This window comes from Ranitomeya imitator, chromosome 10, assembly GCF_032444005.1.
Source record: "Ranitomeya imitator isolate aRanImi1 chromosome 10, aRanImi1.pri, whole genome shotgun sequence".
NCBI classification, from domain to species: Eukaryota; Metazoa; Chordata; class Amphibia; order Anura; family Dendrobatidae; genus Ranitomeya; species Ranitomeya imitator.
Genome location: NC_091291.1, coordinates 90,480,294 through 90,499,107, shown reverse-complemented (window position 1 = coordinate 90,499,107; position 18,814 = coordinate 90,480,294). Strand labels below are relative to the sequence as shown.

The following is an 18,814-nucleotide window of genomic DNA, read 5'->3' as shown; positions in this document are numbered from 1 at the left end:
CTATTATCTATAATGAATAAAGAAAATTTGTCAGCTCTACCAAAATAAACCGGGTGCAATAAGACCTGTTAGGCTGGAGACACACTAGTGCATTAAAAATCGTTCCGATTTTGATGCAGATTTTTAATGCAGGAGAGACACCAGACCCAACAATGCAGACGAGCTGAAGGCTGCCATCAAAGCAACCTGGGCTTCCATAACACCTCAGCAGTGCCACAGACTGATCGCCTCCATGCCACGCCACATTGATGCAAAATGAGCCCCGACCAAGTATTGAGTGCATTTACTGAACATACATTTCAGTAGGTCCACATTTCAGATGTTAAAATCATTTTTTCAAGCTGGTGTTATAAAGTATTCTAATTTACTGAGATAAGGACATTTGAGATTTTCATTGGCTGTAAACCATAATCATCAACATTAACAGAAATAAATACTTGAAATACATCACTGTTTGTAATGACCTAATATAGGAGTTTCACTTTTTGTATTGAAGAACTGAAATAAATTAACTTTTTGATGGTATTCTAATCTTGTAAGATGCAACTGTACTTCATGTCATTCATGTCTAATATTTTTTTGGTGTCCTGTTTAAAAAGACAGAAGAGTCTACATTTATCCCATGACACATTGTATCTTACCATAATTGTCACAACTCGGTTGTCGGGTGACCCCAGTCCAGGGACTCCTTTCCTGTCTCTAACACTAGGGTGCACCCTAACTCGCCCTTTTCCCCAAGTTACTTCTGAAGGTGAAGATGCAGGGGCCACGTACCTTGCCTTATCTCCTGTATCCACCCTTCATCTGTATCCCCCACCCACCCAGGGAACGGGGAGCAGCCATACACCGCAGTAAATCAACCAGACGAACAAGGGCAACTTAAAATACCAGACATACAAATATTCAGTCACATATAACAGAGGAAGGCATCGGGGAGGGGAGGATGGGGAAAAACCAAAGCAGGAGAGGAAATGGAATCATCACACTTACAAACCCAAGCAACAGTCACAGATAGCTCCTCCAAACTCCTTCACAGATAACCTCCAAACAACTCTCCTCCAAGTCTTGCGGCATAAGCTAGCTCTGACAATGTGTTTCAGTCAGGACCCAGATTATATAGGGAATAGGAGTGGCTCACTGTGCTCAGCTGAGAGCTCAGACTCCCAGAGCTCCAAACATGGCCGATTAACCCCTGTTCTGCCAAAATAAATTAACACCATTTAAAAATAAGGTTTAGTACTTCTTTTTCAGCGCAGGAGTAGTAGCAATCAGATACTGCGGTCTTCTGGCTCGTCTCTGTTGCTGTAACTCCGTGACAATAATGTGATAAGAATAAGGCTGGTGCTACACGGCGACATGTTCAGCACAACAGCAACTCTCAGACAAGACTTGTGTCGAAAAATAAATGAAACCGTGTAATGTATTTAACCCCTTTTCATTTTTGTGCTTTTGTTTTGTTACCCCCTCTTTTTCTCCCCAGGAGCCATAATGAGTTGCAGTCTTGAAACACACCATTCATTTTAACATTCAATGTATTAAAAAGTGGAAAAAACATTGGTGAAATTTCAGAAAAAAAAACTCCTGAAAACCATATTTTGGGTTTTGTTCTTGACTAGTCAACATGATTTTCCAGGTCAGTAGAATTTTAGTGATTATATAGGGTTTTTTTAATCTAAAGGGTGAAAAAAAATTATGGAGACAAAAAAAAAAAAAGTTTCTTTCGATATTTTTCAAGCAGTTCTCCTTATGCAGTTTCTACAGTCATCAAAACTATTATTTAAAGGGAACCTGTCACCCCCAAAATCGATGGTGAGGTAAGCTCACCTTCATCAGGGGCTTATCTACAGCATTCTGGAATGCTGTAGATAAGCCGCCGATGTTACCTGAAAGAGGAGAAAAAGAGGTTAGATTATACTCACCCAGGGGCGGTCCTGCTCCAATGGGTGTCTCAGGTCCGCTCCGGCGCCTCCCATCTTCATTCCATGACGTCCTCTTCTGGTCTTCACGCTGCTGTCCCGACGCAGGCGTATTTTGTCTGCCCTGTTCTGGGCAGAGGAAAGTACTGCAGTGCGCAGGCGCCAGAAAGGTCAGAGAGGTCCGGCGCCTGCGCACTGCAGTAATTTGCACTGCCCTCAACAGGGCAGACAAAGTACGCCTGCGCTGGAGCCGCGGCGTGAAGACCAGAAGAGGACGTCATGGAATGAAGATGGGAGGCGCCGGAGCGGACCTGAGACACCCATTTGACCGGACCAGCAGCGGGACCGCCCCTGGGTGAGTATAGTCTAACCTCTTCTTCTCCTCTTTCAGGTAACATCGGAGGCTTATCTACAGCATTACAAAATGCTGTAGATAAGCCCCTGACGGTGGTGAGCTTACCTTACCATCGATTTTGGGGGTGACAGGTTCCCTTTAAGTCTGCTGTAGACGTAACCAAGACATCACCTGCCTTTGGCTTTAGCATTAGTGCTGTCTTTGCATTTTGCCTTCAATCCCGACCTGGATTCTGCGCCATTACATTCACATCAGGTGTCATAGTACTGCAATGTTACAGGCGATGCTTCAGCAAGTAAGCTCCAGTGAAGTCTGTGGTAAGTATTGGGCATTTTACAGTGAGTAAAAACATTATAAAGTCAAAGGAATAAAACTAATTAACATCATATTTTATTACATAATAGTGACATTAATAGTACAGTTGACCACAAAGATTTGCAGTACCCCGGGTCCACCAGCCATGTCAGCAGTCCATAGCCACCAAATCTCCCCCACCTGCCTGGTTTTCCAGCTCCTCTTCTGATTAGTATTTTTACTTATTATACATTTAAATTCAATGAAGGGTTGAAATACTATGTACACAATATGGACTGCTAGGAATGTTATGGGGAATCTGTCAGTAGACTCAACCCACCTAAGCCGTCTATATGGGCATGCAGGTCATAGGAAGCTGAATACAATGATACCTTGATATCTGCGATCTGATGTTATTCCAGAGAATCTACATTTTCTTATATGTAAATAAGCTGTTCACTTTGCTCTCATAATCACACACAGCTCTGCAGTGAGATCAGTACTAGCATAGTACAGCAGAGATTAACTTTGTCCACTCTCAATACAAACACATCTGCAGTTGTCCTGTCAGAGTGCTTCAGCTTCCATCTCACAGGCAGCCAGTGCTTGAGGAAGCCAGTACAGCAGAGCTATGAAGACTGTGAGAAGAGACACGCAAATGTGTTTTTAATAAGACAAGGTTCATCTCTGCTGTACTGTGTGGATTATAATCGGATACAGCCCCGCAGCAAAGCTGACAGCACTATGAGAGGATAACTGCTGCAGCAAATGTTTGTAATGAGACAAGGTTCATCTCTGCTGTACTGTGTGCATTATAATCGGATACAACCCAGCAGCAAAGCTGACAGCACTATGAGAGGATAACTGCTGCAGCAAATGTGTTTGTAATGAGACAAGGTTCATCTCTGCTGTACTGTGTGCATTATAATCGGATACAGCCCAGCAGCAAAGCTGACAGCACTATGAGAGGATAACTGCTGCAGCAAATGTGTTTGTAATGAGACAAGGTTCATCTCTGCTGTACTGTGTGGATTATAATCGGATACAGCCCCGCAGCAAAGCTGATAGCACTATGAGAGGATAACTGCTGCAGCAAATGTGTTTGTAATGAGACAAGGTTCATCTCTGCTGTACTGTGTGGATTATAATCGGATACAGCCCAGCAGCAAAGCTGACAGCACTATGAGAGGATAACTGCTGCAGCAAATGTGTTTGTAATGAGACAAGGTTCATCTCTGCTGTACTGTGTGCATTATAATCGGATACAGCCCAGCAGCAAAGCTGACAGCACTATGAGAGGATAACTGCTGCAGCAAATGTGTTTGTAATGAGACAAAGTAAAGTTCTGTATTCCCATAGTCCTTATAGAAATACAGGCTGAATGTCACCTCAAAAAATCAAATAAACCACATATTCCATTGTGCGATACCACAACAGAAACAGAAGTGAGAAGAGGGAAAAAGATATAAAAAGGTAATAATTTTATTGAAACAACAATGTTAAAAATTAGTACAAAGCATTTGAAAATAGGGAAGGGGAAAGAAAAAAAGAAAAAAGGGGGGTTGAACCACCAAGATGGAGAAAACGAAACTGCACTATACCACAACGGGTTAAAATAACTAAACCCAATAAACATATGATGGTAGTACTAGTTGGGGATGAGGCAAACTAGATATCCTAATCCGAGATCAATAACAATGTAGCACAAGGTGTATCCCCCACAGGCATAAAGATATCCTATTACAAAATAACGTAACCAGGCCTGAAGTGAGGAACTCGCCCCTATTGAAGAAGCTACGGCGAAACAGCGCTTGTCGGGCGCATAGGAACCGCATCTGCATTGTCCACCCGCACTAGATACCTCTGCATTTGATCTGTCTCACAGGTAAACCATTCCCTGGCTATTGATCCTTTTCTTGGCATTTTTTCGGCTGTTGTATCGGACTGTGGGAGTATTCACCAGTACACCAGCAGGTCTTTTTTCCTGCCTTGTATTTGGGATAGACATATACTCACTTCAGGCCTGGTTACGTTATTTTGTAATAGGATATCTTTATGCCTGTGGGGGATACACCTTGTGCTACATTGTTATTGATCTCGGATTAGGATATCTAGTTTGCCTCATCCCCAACTAGTACTACCATCATATGTTTATTGGGTTTAGTTATTTTAACCCGTTGTGGTATAGTGCAGTTTCGTTTTCTCCATCTTGGTGGTTCAACCCCCCTTTTTTCTTTTTTTCTTTCCCCTTCCCTATTTTCAAATGCTTTGTACTAATTTTTAACATTGTTGTTTCAATAAAATTATTACCTTTTTATATCTTTTTCCCTCTTCTCACTTCTGTTTCTGTTGTGGTATCGCACAATGGAATATGTGGTTTATTTAAAGTAAAGTTCTGCAGTACTATGTTGATTGCAACCACACACAGCTCTGCCGGGTGATGAGGAGAGAAGACTATAAGTCATTATATTCCTCACACTGGTAACACTTCCTTTCATTTAAAATAAGATCTATGGGCAGGAGACAGATCTTAAAAGCTCGTTTATATATAGGAAACACATGGATTTCTCTGGATTAAGACATTGTATTGTAGATATCACTGAATTATATTTATTCAACTTCCTATGACCAACATGCCCATATAGACAGCTTAGGAGGGTTGAGGCTACTGACAGGTTCCCTTTAAGTATCTTTTAGATGGCCTGAAAAACATTACATAAAATACCAACCTAGATGATCAGAAATCCAAGTTCAATGTTATTTCGATTGGCATCAACTCTGATCACACACGTGGCATATTGTACATCGTGTAATTTCACCTGCAGATTGTACCATATCCAGACATCCAAATCTTTACTGGCAGATCGACTTACACACAGAAGGACCATCCATCACATTTACTTATTGAACCCGTAGTCATAAGTTACCAATTTTACAGTATATACAAGCATAGATAGTACAGGGTGTAACTCCTGAAGGGGCACCGCAGACAAGCTGCCATTAAGGTTCCCACAAAGGCGATCCTTGCCCCTGTTTATTGTACGTAGAGATCGATTTTGGATGCTAAGAACTGGGTCCGTACGTTCCAGCTTTTTCTGCTACTTCCAAGGCAGACTTCAAGTTCTGGTCAAAGAGTTCACACCTAAAAGAAACAGATTTAGAAATGACTAAAGTAGTTGTCATGTATCAGGACGTTTTCTCACACACGCATGCTTGTCAGAAATGGTACAATATGCAGACACATGCTTTTCAGTTTTCCCAACCCCTTTATCAATGTAAAATGTTTCAAGGGATATTCTCAAGTCAGGGATCTGTGGGATAGGGGGATAACTTCCTGATTGTTAGGGGTTCGACCACAGACACTCCCTTCCCGAGAGACATGACGGAGGAGCCCTGTGTGACAGGAGTAGTGCCCGCTCATGCGCTCCACTGCTCCATTCATTCTTATCAGAGTGCTGAGGATGGATCGGCTGCATGCTATGCTCGACTATCTCTAGTGGTCGAACTAAGAACAAATGTAGCGGCAATGCACAGTGAAAACAATCTGAACTTTCCAAAAATAAATCAAATAATTTGAGCCGCCATTTTCTGCAGTATTTCATGGCAAATAGCCAACAGGGTCGCAAGAAGCGTGTTGGGCAAAAAAGGTGCAAAATAACTGCCCATGAATTGAGGAAAATTAAAAGCGTGAAGCTGCCAAGATGCCATTTGCCACCAGTTTTGCCATATTTCAGAGCTGCAACGTTACTGGAGTAACAAAAAGCACAAGGTGTGCGATACTCAGGGACATGGCAAAGGTAAGGAAGGCTGAAAAACGACCACCTTTGAACAAGAAACATAAGATAAAACGTCAAGACTGGGCCAAGAAATATCTTAAGACTGACTTTTCAAAGGTTTTATGGACTGATGAAATGAGAGTGACTCTTGATGGGCCAGATGGATGGCCCAGAGGCTGGATCAGTAAAGGGCAGAGAGCTCCACTCCGACAAGGTGGAGGTGGGGGACTGGTATGGGCCGGTATCATCAAAGATGAACTTGTGGGACCTTTTTGGGTTGAGGATGGAGTGAAGCTCAACCCCCAGACCTACTGCCAGTTTCTGGGAGACAACTTCTTCAAGCAGCGGTACAGGAAGAAGTCGGTATCGTTCAAGAAAAACATGATTTTCATGCAGGACAATGCTCCATCACACGCCTCCAACTACTCCACAGCATGGCTGGCCAGTAAAGGTCTCAAAGAAGAGAAAATAGTGACATGGCCCCCTTGTTCACCTGATCTGAACCCCAAAGAGAACCTGTGGTCCCTCATAAAATGTGAGATCTACAGGGAGGGAAAACAGTCCACTTCTCAGAACAGTGTCTGGGAGGCTGTGGTATATAACAAAACCTGGCACTCAACTTGTATGCAAGTGGTTTTATTTTACAGCAACAAAAACGTTTCGGTCACAAAGTTTGACCTTCATCAGCTACGTTTTGTGGGTGATGTATATTGGAGGCCTATAGTGTTAGGCAGTAATTGTGGCATATCCTTGCTCCATGCAGGAAGTGTATGCAGAGAAGCGGCCCTTGCTGTGATATACATCACCCACAAAACGTAGCTGATGAAGGTCAAACTTTGTGACCGAAACGTTTTTGTTGCTGTAAAATAAAACCACTTGCATACAAGTTGAGTGCCAGGTTTTGTTATATACTATTAAGGTGTTGGAACCTACCTGGGCACCACATCCTAAGGTTGTGCACACGTTTACCCACTACATGGGAGGCTGTGGTGGCTGCTGCACGCAATGTTGGTCGTAAACAGATCAAGCAACTGACAGAATCTATGGATGGAGGCTGCTGAGTGTCATCATAAAGAAAGGTGGCTATATTGGGCACTAATTTTTTGGGGGTTTGTTTTTGCAAGTCAGAAATGTTTATTTCTAAATTTTGTGCAGTTATATTGGTTTACCTGGTGAAAAACAAGTGACATGGGAATATATTTGGATTTTATTAAGTTGCCTAATAATTCCGCACAGTAATAGTTACCTGCACAAACAGATATCCTCCTAAGATAGCAAAATCTAAAAAACCTCACTTCAACTTCCAAAAATATTAAGCTTTGATATTTATGAGTCTTTTGTATTGATTGAGAACATAGTTGTTGATCAATAATAAAAATAATCCTCTAAAATACAACTTGCCTAATAATTCTGCACACGGTGTATATACAGCAATCGTTGGCTAGCTTATACCATGTACAGCAATCGTTGGCAAGCTTATACCATACACAGCAATCGTTGGCTAGCTTATACCATACACAGCAGTCGTTGGCTAGCTTATACCATACACAGCAATCGTTGGCTAGCTTATACCATACACAGCAATCGTTGGCTAGCTTATACCATACACAGCAATCGTTGGCTAGCTTATACCATATACAGCAATCATTGGCTAGCTTATACTATATACAGCAGTCAATGGCTAGCTTATACCATGTACAGCAATTGTTGGTCATTGCCATAACTTGCAGTATATAGTATAAATCGGAGTCTCTTTGAAGCTCAAAGCATTGCTGAGCTTCAAAGGAGGGCCAAGATGGCAGCGATTGGGGCCACCAAGCAGGCTTCCAAATGGCAGAGTAGCATATCGGTCTCCCATGGTTGTTCTGGGCGCACTGATGAACACGAGCATCGATAATTGAACCATTTAAATGCCACTATCACAGATTGAAAAAGCATTTGAATAATTAAAAACAGCAGCAATCGTGGCTGAAGCTTATCGCTGTTGTTAGAGGCAGATGCCGGTTGAGTATTCCAGCCAATATCCGCCCTGTATAGAGCGGGCACAGCTCCTGAGCATACTCCATATACTCGCACCCCAACTGGGATGTACCTGTTCGGCAGGGTGCGCAATGGGGTTAAAGGGAGTTGACGTCTGTTATTATGATCTATAACGACTTACGGACAGTAGTTTACTGCTGCTCTGTATGAGCCACACTGTCCAGTAAAAGTGGCTGCTGTTCTGGTGCACATGGGCACCCTACATATGACATAGTAAGACTGCTTTCACACATCAGTTTTTTCCCATCTGTCACAATCTGTCGAACGTTGAAAAATACAGATCCGTCGCAGATTGTGAAAAACTGATGCGACGGATCCGTTTTTTTTGCCAGATCCGATTAGCTGATCCAGCTAATTGGATGCTTTAGCAAACGAGGGACGGTGACGGATCCGTCGCGGTTCGTTTTTTCGACGGACACAAAAAACGTTACTATGTCCGTTTTCTCCGGCCGGCGGATAAACAATTTTAAACGGATCTGGCGAACAACGGATGAAACGTGAGGCCGTCCGTCACTAATACAAGTCTATGAGAAAAAAAAAAGGATCCGGTGGCAACATTCGCCAGATCCAGTATTTTCAAAATTTGCCGGATTGAGACTGACAGCAAAAAACTGATGTGTAAAAGCAGCCTAAGGGGTTTACTACATTTTAGATTGTTTTCCTTACCTAATTGGCATCTCCAAGGAGTAAAATGGGTTTTTGAGAGCGAAGTCAGAATACAGTTCATAAATCTTGCGGAGCAGTGAATCTATGCCAGCCTGTCGTGGGTCCGAAAGCACCATGAACTTTATACCTTCAAAGAAAGAGCAGATAATGGGTTTCGGCAACAGGAAGCAGTATATAAACAGTGGGGGGAATAAGTATTTGATACTCTGCCAATTGTGCAAGTTTTCACACCTACAAAGAGTGGAGAGATCTGTAATTTTTATCATACGTGCACTTCAACTGAGAGGCAGAATCTAAGAATAAAATTCAGAAAATCACATTGTATGATTTTTAAATAATTAAATAGCATTTTATTGCATGAAATACCGTATTTTCCGGCGTATAAGACGACCCCCCAACTTTTCTAGTTCAAATATAAAATCTTCTTAAAAGTCAGGGGTCTTCTTATACGCCGTGTGTCGTTTTATAGGGCGGGTGACCAATGTGCATATGGTGGGGTGGAGTGGTCCCGATGACGAAGAGAGGGGGCGTCGGGACGAGGTCTGAATCTGAGCATGCGCCGCCCCCAGCGGCCATTTTCCCGGAGGCCACCGCATCGCAGCAATGGAGCTGCCGATGCCTCCGGGCTTTGAGGAAATGCCGGCAGAGCCCCGATGCTGCACAGAGATACGCCGCCGCCCCCCCAGCACAGAGAGCATCGCTGCTTGCTACAATGAGGTAATGGGGGATACTCCACTTACACCTTCCCAGTGAGATGCCCCTCTCTTCGTCATCGGGACCACTCCGCCCCACCCACCATATGCACCCGCCCTATAAGACGAGACACGGAGTATAAGACGATCCCCGACTTTTAAGAAGATTTTCAGAGGTTTAAAGGTCGTCTTAAATGCCGGAAAATACGGTAAGCATTTGATCACCGACCAACCAGCGACAATTCTGGCTCTCACAGACCTATTGGGCTTCTTAGGGTATGTTCCCACGGTCAGTAAATGCTGCAGGTTGGACGCTGCGTACATCTGCAGTGTCCAGATGTTACAGCATAGTGGATGGGATTTCAAGAAAGCCCATGTCCACTATGCGTGCTGAGAAACATGCGGATCACCAGCGAAGATGGACATGCAGCGCGTCTCTCCAGACTGCAGCATGTCAATTTATCTTGCGGAGAACTGTACAATGTATTGGAGACGGTGATTCCACACGGTTCACTAAACACATGAGGAATCCCCTGCGCTGAAAAGCCAGCAGCGCTTTGGACACAACGGACATGTGCTGCGTCCAAAGGGCTGTCAATTACAGACTCTGGGATCGTACCCTTAAAGAAAAACTTCTTACTCTGCTCTCATTACCTGTATTAATTGCATCTGTTAGAACTTGTTACCTGCATAAAAGACACCTGTCCACACAAACCTCTGCACCATGGCCAAAACCAAATAGCTGTCTAAGGACACCAGGGAGACAACTGTAGACTTGCACAAGGCTGGGATGGGCTACAGGACAATAGGCAAAGCAGCTTGGTAAGAAGGCAACCATTGGCATAATTATTAGAAAATGGTAGAAACACAAGATCTTCCCCTGTCTGGGGCTCCAAGCAAGATCTCTCCTCGTGGGGTTAGGATGATTCTGAGAAAGGTCAGGAATCAGTCCAGAACTACACGGAGAACCTGGTCAATGACCTGAAGAGAGCTGGGATTACAGTCTCAAACATTAGCATCAGTAACACACTCATTCATGATGGATTAAAATCCTGCAGGGTATGCAAGGTCCCCCTGCTCACACCAGCACATGTCCAGGTTTGTTTGAAGTTCACCAATGACCACTTGGATGATACAGAGGAGGCATGGGAGAAAGTCATGTGGTCAGATGAACCCAAAATAGAACTTTTTGGTATCAACTCCACTCGCCATGTTTGGAGGAAGAAGGAGGATGAGTACAACCCCAAGAACATTGTCCAAAACTGAATTATGGTTAGGGAAACACCATACTTTGGCGGTGGTTTTCTGCAAAGGGGACAGGATGACTGAATCGTATTGAAGGGATGATGGATGGGGTTCATGTATCATGAGATCTTGGCTAACAACCTCATTCCCTCAGTAAGAGCATTGAAGCCCTGGTGACTGGGTCTTCCAGTATGACAATGGCCAGAAACACACAGCCAGGACAACAAAGGAGTGGCTCCATAAGAATAATTTCAAGGTCCTGGAGGGGCTTAGCCAGTCTCCAGACCTGAACCTGATAGAAAATCTTTGGAGGGAGATGAAACTCAATGTTGCCCAGCGACAGCACCAAAACCTTAAGGATCTGGAGACGATTGGCATGGAGGGGTGGGCCAAAATCCTTGCTGCAGTGTGTGCAAACTTGGTCAAGAACTACAGGAAACGTCTGTCCTCTGTAATTGCAAACAAAGATTTCAGTTTTTCTATTCTATCAAATACTTAATTCATGCAATAAAATGCTAATTATGTAAAATCATACAATGGGATTTTCTGGATTTTTAAGATTTTGTCTCTCACAGGTGAAGTGTACCTACGATAAAAATTATTCCAACTTTGAAGGTGGAAAAACTTGCAAAATCGGCAGTGTATCAAATACTTATTTTCCCACTGTGTGTATATATTACAGTATACAGTGAGGTCTTAATCAGATGAGGCCCTACAGCTGCATACAGATATCACAGAACAAATATGTGAAAAACGAGTTGTGTCTCCGACAACCTTTTCATCTTCCTTATAGCCACAAGTTCATGGACACATTTGCTAATGCTGGATAACGAACAAACACCCCAGTGTGATCCATTACAACTCCTCCCCCCCCCCCCCTTCCCCCCCGAGTCACAGAGGCGCCACAGTTATTGTTAACTACTTCTGGACCACCCATATTTTGCTCTGCTGTGACGTTCTACAACTTTAATGCATAGTAGCAACTACAAGTGATTAGGCAGCTGTGGGACCAGGGACCCATCTGTCAGGCACAGCCAGACTCCACATACAGAAAGCAGAGGGGGCTTATTACCGTCTTTGCCTTACTGATCGCTGTATACACAATAATGGGAAGTGCTAATGTCACTTTCTTCTCCTGACCTAGTGATCATGTGATCCCTGTTGCATTGTTTGGTCGCAGAAGAAACTTGTGAGAGTAGATTATATGCGGTAAATCAACTTGTATCTACACAGAACATGAGGTACATGCATCAGCTTCTTAATACAGCATAACAGGAAGTCTCAAGGACCTTTTATCACAGAGAAAATGAAACCAAAAGTACAACAAGTATATGCATTACATTCAACTAAGGATATAATAGTAACAGCATCGCCATCTACTGTAATAAAAGTGTTAACTCCTCCTGCACACAATCCTGTATCTGTTGCATATCTGCCAACAATTCCTTGGTGTAGAGAGGGAGCAGGAGCTGCAGGATTCTAGGAAACCCACTGAGCTTTGCTATGCTGCAAGTAAGCTGAATTTCTACTGTAACGAGGGGCTACTATACCATATCTGTCTAGAGGGGAAATTAGATTTATGAAATAAAAAGCAGAGGAAAAAAAAGAAAAAACGTTGCTACCAAACTGAATTTACTAGCCCTGCCCTACTGCTAAGAAAAACAAACAAAAAAAAAACCCCAAAAGAAGACATTATATAAAAATAATTATTATGGAAATGAGAACAACATTTAAAAGTATTTTTGTGGTTATAAAAATAAATAATGAGAAAAGTGAAAAACATACACAGATTTCCTTGTTTCCCATGGCTATCGCTCGATATATGAAAAAATAAAGAAAAGAAGAGAATGTGAAAATATAATAATTAGGCCCCGTGTATCATGAAAAAAGATGTATAAAAGATATAAAGTATTTGAATATCCAAGCGAAAAAAATAATTATATATTCAGCCAAATCTGAAACAGAAGATCTTAGATAAACTAAATACCATCAATACCTGAGATCGACTGCCAAGGCTCAGCACAGAAACACCACCAGACAGTATGCTAGAAGATGCCAATGGAGCACTTGCATCAATACCTACCACCATCATATCTCAAACCAATAGACTGATCTATGCTACTGCCTCAGCAATTATGGAAATGCTTGTCAGCATTTGCAACCGGCAAGAACAGAAGTATGTGCCCCCCTTGGAAAAGAAGACTGGAGACCAAGATCAAGGTGACACGAAGGGAAGTCAGCCAACTAACAGAAATACAGAAGGGTGTAAAGATCAAGAATAAGACCAAGTTAGACAAGTGCAAAGGCCTGACCCCAACTAAAGCCCTTGAGACTGCTAAACAAAGGCTCACAGCACTCGCTGCAAGACTAGGGAGATACATCAGAGAAGCTGAGGCCAAAAAGATAAATGCCCTGTTCTCCAAAGAACCATCCAAGGTGTACTCCCAACTACAGAGTAACAGCACAAAGGCAGCAACTCCCCAATAGCAGAGACTGAACAATACTGGAGGAACATATGGGAGAAGGAAAAAACACACAACACCAGTGCAATGTGGCTGCAAGATCTGAGAATGAAACACAGCAACCACCTAGAGCCAGAACCAGTCACCATTACAGAAGCAGACATCCAACAGTGGGTCAAGAACATGAAGAGCTGAACAGCACCTGGCCCAGACATGATCCACACCTACTGGCTAAAGAAATTACCAGCGGTACATGAACGCATTGCAAAGCAGATGAACCAACGGCTAGAAGTAGGCCACCACCCAAGCTTGGCTAACAGAAGATAGGACAGCGCTGATCATGAAGGATCCTCACAAAGGAACAGCTCCATCCAACTACCGCCCAAGAACCTGCCTTACAACAACATGGAAACACCTGTCAGGCATCATAGCCACCAAGCTACAGAACAATATGAACCAGTACATGAATCCAGCTCAGAAAGGTATTGGGACCAACACCAGAGGCTCTAAGCACCAGCTCCTAGTAGATAGAGCAGTCGCTCAAGACTCAAGATCCTGACAGACCAATCTCAGTACAATCTGGATTGACTACAGGAAAGCCTAGGACTCAATGCCACACACATGGACCTGTGAATGCTCGGGTCTCTACAATGTCAACAGGAAATTAAGAACCTTCCTCAGAAGCTTAATGGGGCTATGGAGAACAACATTGGAAGTCAACTCAGGACAACTACCCCAAGTGACCATCAATGCGGCATATACTAAGGTGATACACTGTCTCCATTGCTGTTCTGCATAGGCTTGAACCCTCTCAGTCAGAGTCTGGCTATGGATACAAGTTCAAGAGTGGAAGCAACATCATCCGCCTCCTCTCCATGGATGACATCAAGCTTTATGCAAAAAACGAAAGAGATATCAACTCACTGATCCACCTGACAAGGATCTACAGCGAAGACATGGGGATGTCCTTTGGACTAGAGGAGTGCGGCCGGTTGGTAATAAAGAGCGGCAAGGTAATCAAGACAGATGGAGTGGAATTACCAAAGGGGCACATAGCAGATGTACAGACACAGGGATACGGTAACACAATGCATGGAGGTCTGCACCCTGAGTCTAGCACCCAAAGATTGTATGCCAACAGAAAGGAGGGTGGGTGAGGCTTGATAAACATCCAAGCCACCATCATGGATGAAACAAGGAGTATCCAGGAATACATCAGGAAAATGGCACCAAAAGCTGAGATGCTGAGAGAAAGCCTAAGGCAGCAACAACAACAGATCTGGAAGGAAGAACAGGAATATGAAGCGCCATGGTAAGACAAGCCGCTGCCTGGGATGTACCATCAACAGATAATGGAGGTGGCTGACATGGAGAAATCCTACCAATGGCTGGAGAAAGCTGAACTCTGAGACAGCACAGAGGCACTAATCACAGCGGCACAAGAGCAAGCACTAAGTACCAGATCCATAGAAGCAGGAATCTACCACACAAGACAAGACCCAAGGTGATGACTAGGCAAAGAAACCTCAGAAACCGTCCAACACATAGTGGCAGGATTCAAAATGCAAGCAGGAATGCCACAACCAAGTAGCGGGAATTGTATACAGGAACATCTGCACAGAATATGGGCTACGTCCCCCTAAATCCATGTGGGAGACCCCAGAAAAAGTGGTGGAGAATGAAAGGGCTAAAATCCTGTGGGACTTCAAGATCCAGATGGATAAGCAGGTGTTGGCTAACCGACCAGACATTGTGATAGTAGACAAGGATCAGAAGAGAGCAGATGTGGCAAGTGACAGGAACATCAGAAGGAAGGAATATGAGAATCTGGAGAAATATCAGGGCCTCAAAGGAGAACTGGAGAAGATGTGGAAGGTGAAGGCAGCAGTGATTCCAGTGGTGATAGGAGCACTTGGAGCAGTGACCCCGAAGTTGGAAGAATGGCCGCAACAGATCCCAGGAGCAACATCTGAACTCTCTGTCCAGAAAAGCACAAGAGAAAGGACAACAAACAACAAAGACCACCCCCATTTGGAGGGGGGGGGGGGGGGAGATTAATAGACTCATATATATATATATATATATATATATATATATATATATATATATATATACACATATACATACATACATATACATATATACACGCACATACTACACTCAACTCTTTAAACCACAAGTACGAAAAAAACCTGAAAACGTATTTGTTCAGAAATAGGGGTAAATGGCGGGTCCTGGACTGTTTACACATGTTTGTGAATGTGACCATAACACATTGCATTTCAGAGAGAATGAGAACATCCAAAACAGGTACAAAATAAGACAAAATTCTCATCTTAGGCAAAAAAAAAAAAAGAAAGAGATAATTGCAGAGACTCCGGTGACATAAGACGGGCGTCATGGAGGCTAGAACGCCGGTCACTGGTGCCAGGATTTGTTACCAACTCTTTCGGAAATCAATGGTCAGTGCTTCCACCTAGTGTTGGACACATGGAGCTGCACTCCTAACAGTTCAGATGCAGCTCATGCATTGTGAAAGGAAAGCATTGTGGGAACATTCACGGGGTAAGGACTGGGGGTGAAGAGGACACTTTGTTCTCAACGATGAGAGTGAGGAGCCCTGGAAAATTCAGGCGGTCCGTAACTATTGGATTGGGGGGCTACTGTGACTTCTGGAAAAGGAGAGGGGGTACTCTGATGACTGAGGAAGGGGGAACACTGCGGTAACTGTCACTGAGGGGGGCTGGCGTCTGAAGACTTGTGGGAGTAGGGAGATAAAAGCAGAAGTGATGTGTGAGGCTCACACATTGATGGATGACGTTTTCTCCATAGGATCATTTGCTCCTAGTCCCGGGGTGTGGATTATGTCCTGACATGTGCTATAAGTTCTCTAAGGAGCCTACTAAAAAATGTGAAAAATACATTTTACCCTTCGCCGTGACAGCACCCACTTTGAGAGAGGGACCCGCCCATAGGAACAGGAAACCTACCGAGACAAAAGGGCGGTCCCCCTCTCCTCCTGTTCCTATTGGAAAACCTGGAATACCTACATGGAGTATCCTGAGCTGTGCACCCGCCTGTGTGGTTTCCATGTGAACAGCAGGGGCTGTGGCATCAGTAGCAGGGGCAGGGGAGCCACTGCATGCAGCCTCCCCCCTCGACTGATCATTTCCGTTAGGTTCCGGGCAGCCAGCCCTGGCCTATGGAAGGGAGCGCTAGTGGTGCGGATCGGCCGGCATAGGAGGCGGCGGCAGCGTCTTACAGGTAAGTGCGCTCTGCCACGCTGAACCGGCAGTGCTCGGAGCACTTCTGATGCGCGGTCGTCGGCGCGCTCAGAACGCCGCATGTTCAAGAAAGGAGCCGGGACACAGAGCACTTGTGCTCATAACATTGTCTCCGGCACATGGGGAGCACCCACCAGCGGTGGAGCAGGATAGCGCTAGTAAGGACAGCAGCGCTAAATGTTCCAAATCTGCAGGCACAAAGAATATAAAAAAAAAAAAAAAAAAAAAAGAGTGGACGCTCCAATGAGGTGACTGACACTCACACAAGACGGAGTAGAGAAACAGATCTACTCAGATTCCGCACAGCGTCTCCACCTCCTAAACCGGTATAGTGATGGTTTCACTGGGTGAGTGTATTTAATCCTCTACCTACAAGATGATCCCTTCCTTCTCCCCATAGGCTAAGAAATCCAGTAAATCAAAACATATGGAATGTGCCCTATGTATGCAACCCCTTCCCGATTCATATCCTAAGAGATTGTGTCCAGGTTGTATTAATCAGACCCTACAGGAGGAGGCTGCGGTAACAACCACTAATATCAGAGCCATGAATAGACAAGAAATCCAATCTCTGGGGTCAAAAAGTAAAAAAAAAAAAACACAGGAAAGCAAAAGCCTTTTCCCTCCCCCCCCCCCACCCCACCCCGTCTCCAGTTCGGAGTCTGAAGAGGGCTTGATCCGATCTTCAAACTCCTCGGGATCATCATCTAGTTCTTCTGAGGATGAGGGACGAACATGCTTTCCAGTTGATAGCATAGACAATCTTGTAAATCTGTTAGAAACACTATGGGTTGCCCAGACACTAAATCAGTACGGCACAAGATATTATGTTTGCTGGCCTAGGCCAGAAGAAACGGTGAGCTTTCAAAGGCATTTCCACCATTAAAGACCTTGTTAAAAAAAAAAAAAAAAAAAAAAAAAAAAGGTGGAACAAACAAGGAAAAGGTTTTCTCCCATCCTCTTCCAAAAGAGGTTACCCTTTCAGTGATGATGAGTTAGCAGTGTGGTCTAAGATTCCAAAAGGAGATGCGGCAGTAGCATCCACTTCAAAACAATCGTCTCACCCTGTAGAAGATGCGGGGGCTTTGTTAGACCCACTAGACCGTAAGACTGAAGCTCTTCTTAAGGACGTCTTGGGAGACGAATACTGGAGTCTTTAAGCCTGGAAGACCTGACACCACAACAATAGGAGCCCTTAAAGGGACCACACTTCTTATTTTTCACACTATCTAGAAAACGCAGTTTGAGAAAGACCCGAGGCAGGGTCGAAACGTTACTACTTCGTTTATACTCCCTGCTGTGTGTGTGTATATATATATATGAAAATTTTGTCTCAACACATGTGAATAAATACATCACATTTTTGCAAAGAGTGCGGCTGATTTTTCTATATTGGACTTGTTGTTGGGTTTTTCCCAAGTACAGCCAGCACCAACCTAAGATAGCTGAGTGCGCTCCTTTTTTCTTAATATATCATTGGAATATGTACAATTCCGTGCCAGGGTGAGTTCTTGCTTGGTAAGGTTCTTGATGACCTACTCACTAAAGCAGGAGAAAGAAGGAAGGGTTTTCCTAAATAGTTTCTTCCTTCCTATAGGAGAGCGTTTAGAAGACGGCCATTTAACAGATGGAGGCTGTATGAACCACAAAGATCGTTGGGAAACGAGGGAAACAAAACAGAGAGGTGCCTTATTTAGTAACTCCAAAACAGCTAGACGCAGTAGATACCGTCAGTAAGGAAGTACCAGTAGGTGGAAGACTAAAATTTTTTTCACCGACAATGGGAACATATAACTTCAAATCAGTGGATCCTCCACCTAATAAAATCAGAACTAAGATTAGAATTCTTCCGACTGCCACAAGATACTTTCATTGCAACATTTCTCAGAACAGCAAAAGGCGCTCCAGTTGGAAATTTTCAGCCTTTTGGCTAAAAATGTTCTCATCAAAGTACCAAGGAATCAGGAAGGAAGGGGATTTTATTCCCCTTTATTTCTGATTCCCAAACCTGATGGTTCATTCCGTACTATAATAAATCTTATGATCACACCTTTAAGATGGAATCAATCAGGTCTACTATTAAA

The 18,814-nt window shown here is 43.7% G+C and overlaps 1 protein-coding gene across 1 annotated transcript in view; it reads right to left on the bottom strand.

Moving 5' to 3' along the window:
• Positions 1-2,630: 2,630 nt before the first annotated feature.
• Positions 2,631-18,814, bottom strand: part of TRAPPC4 (trafficking protein particle complex subunit 4) — a 29,153-nt gene continuing 12,969 nt past the window's right edge. The window contains exons 4-5 of the mRNA XM_069742426.1: positions 9,048-9,174; positions 2,631-5,707 (exon numbers count right to left, since the gene is read on the bottom strand). Of these exons, the coding sequence (XP_069598527.1) occupies positions 5,629-5,707; positions 9,048-9,174 (206 nt within the window). The 3' untranslated portion in view covers positions 2,631-5,628. The remainder of the gene's footprint in view (positions 5,708-9,047; positions 9,175-18,814) is intronic.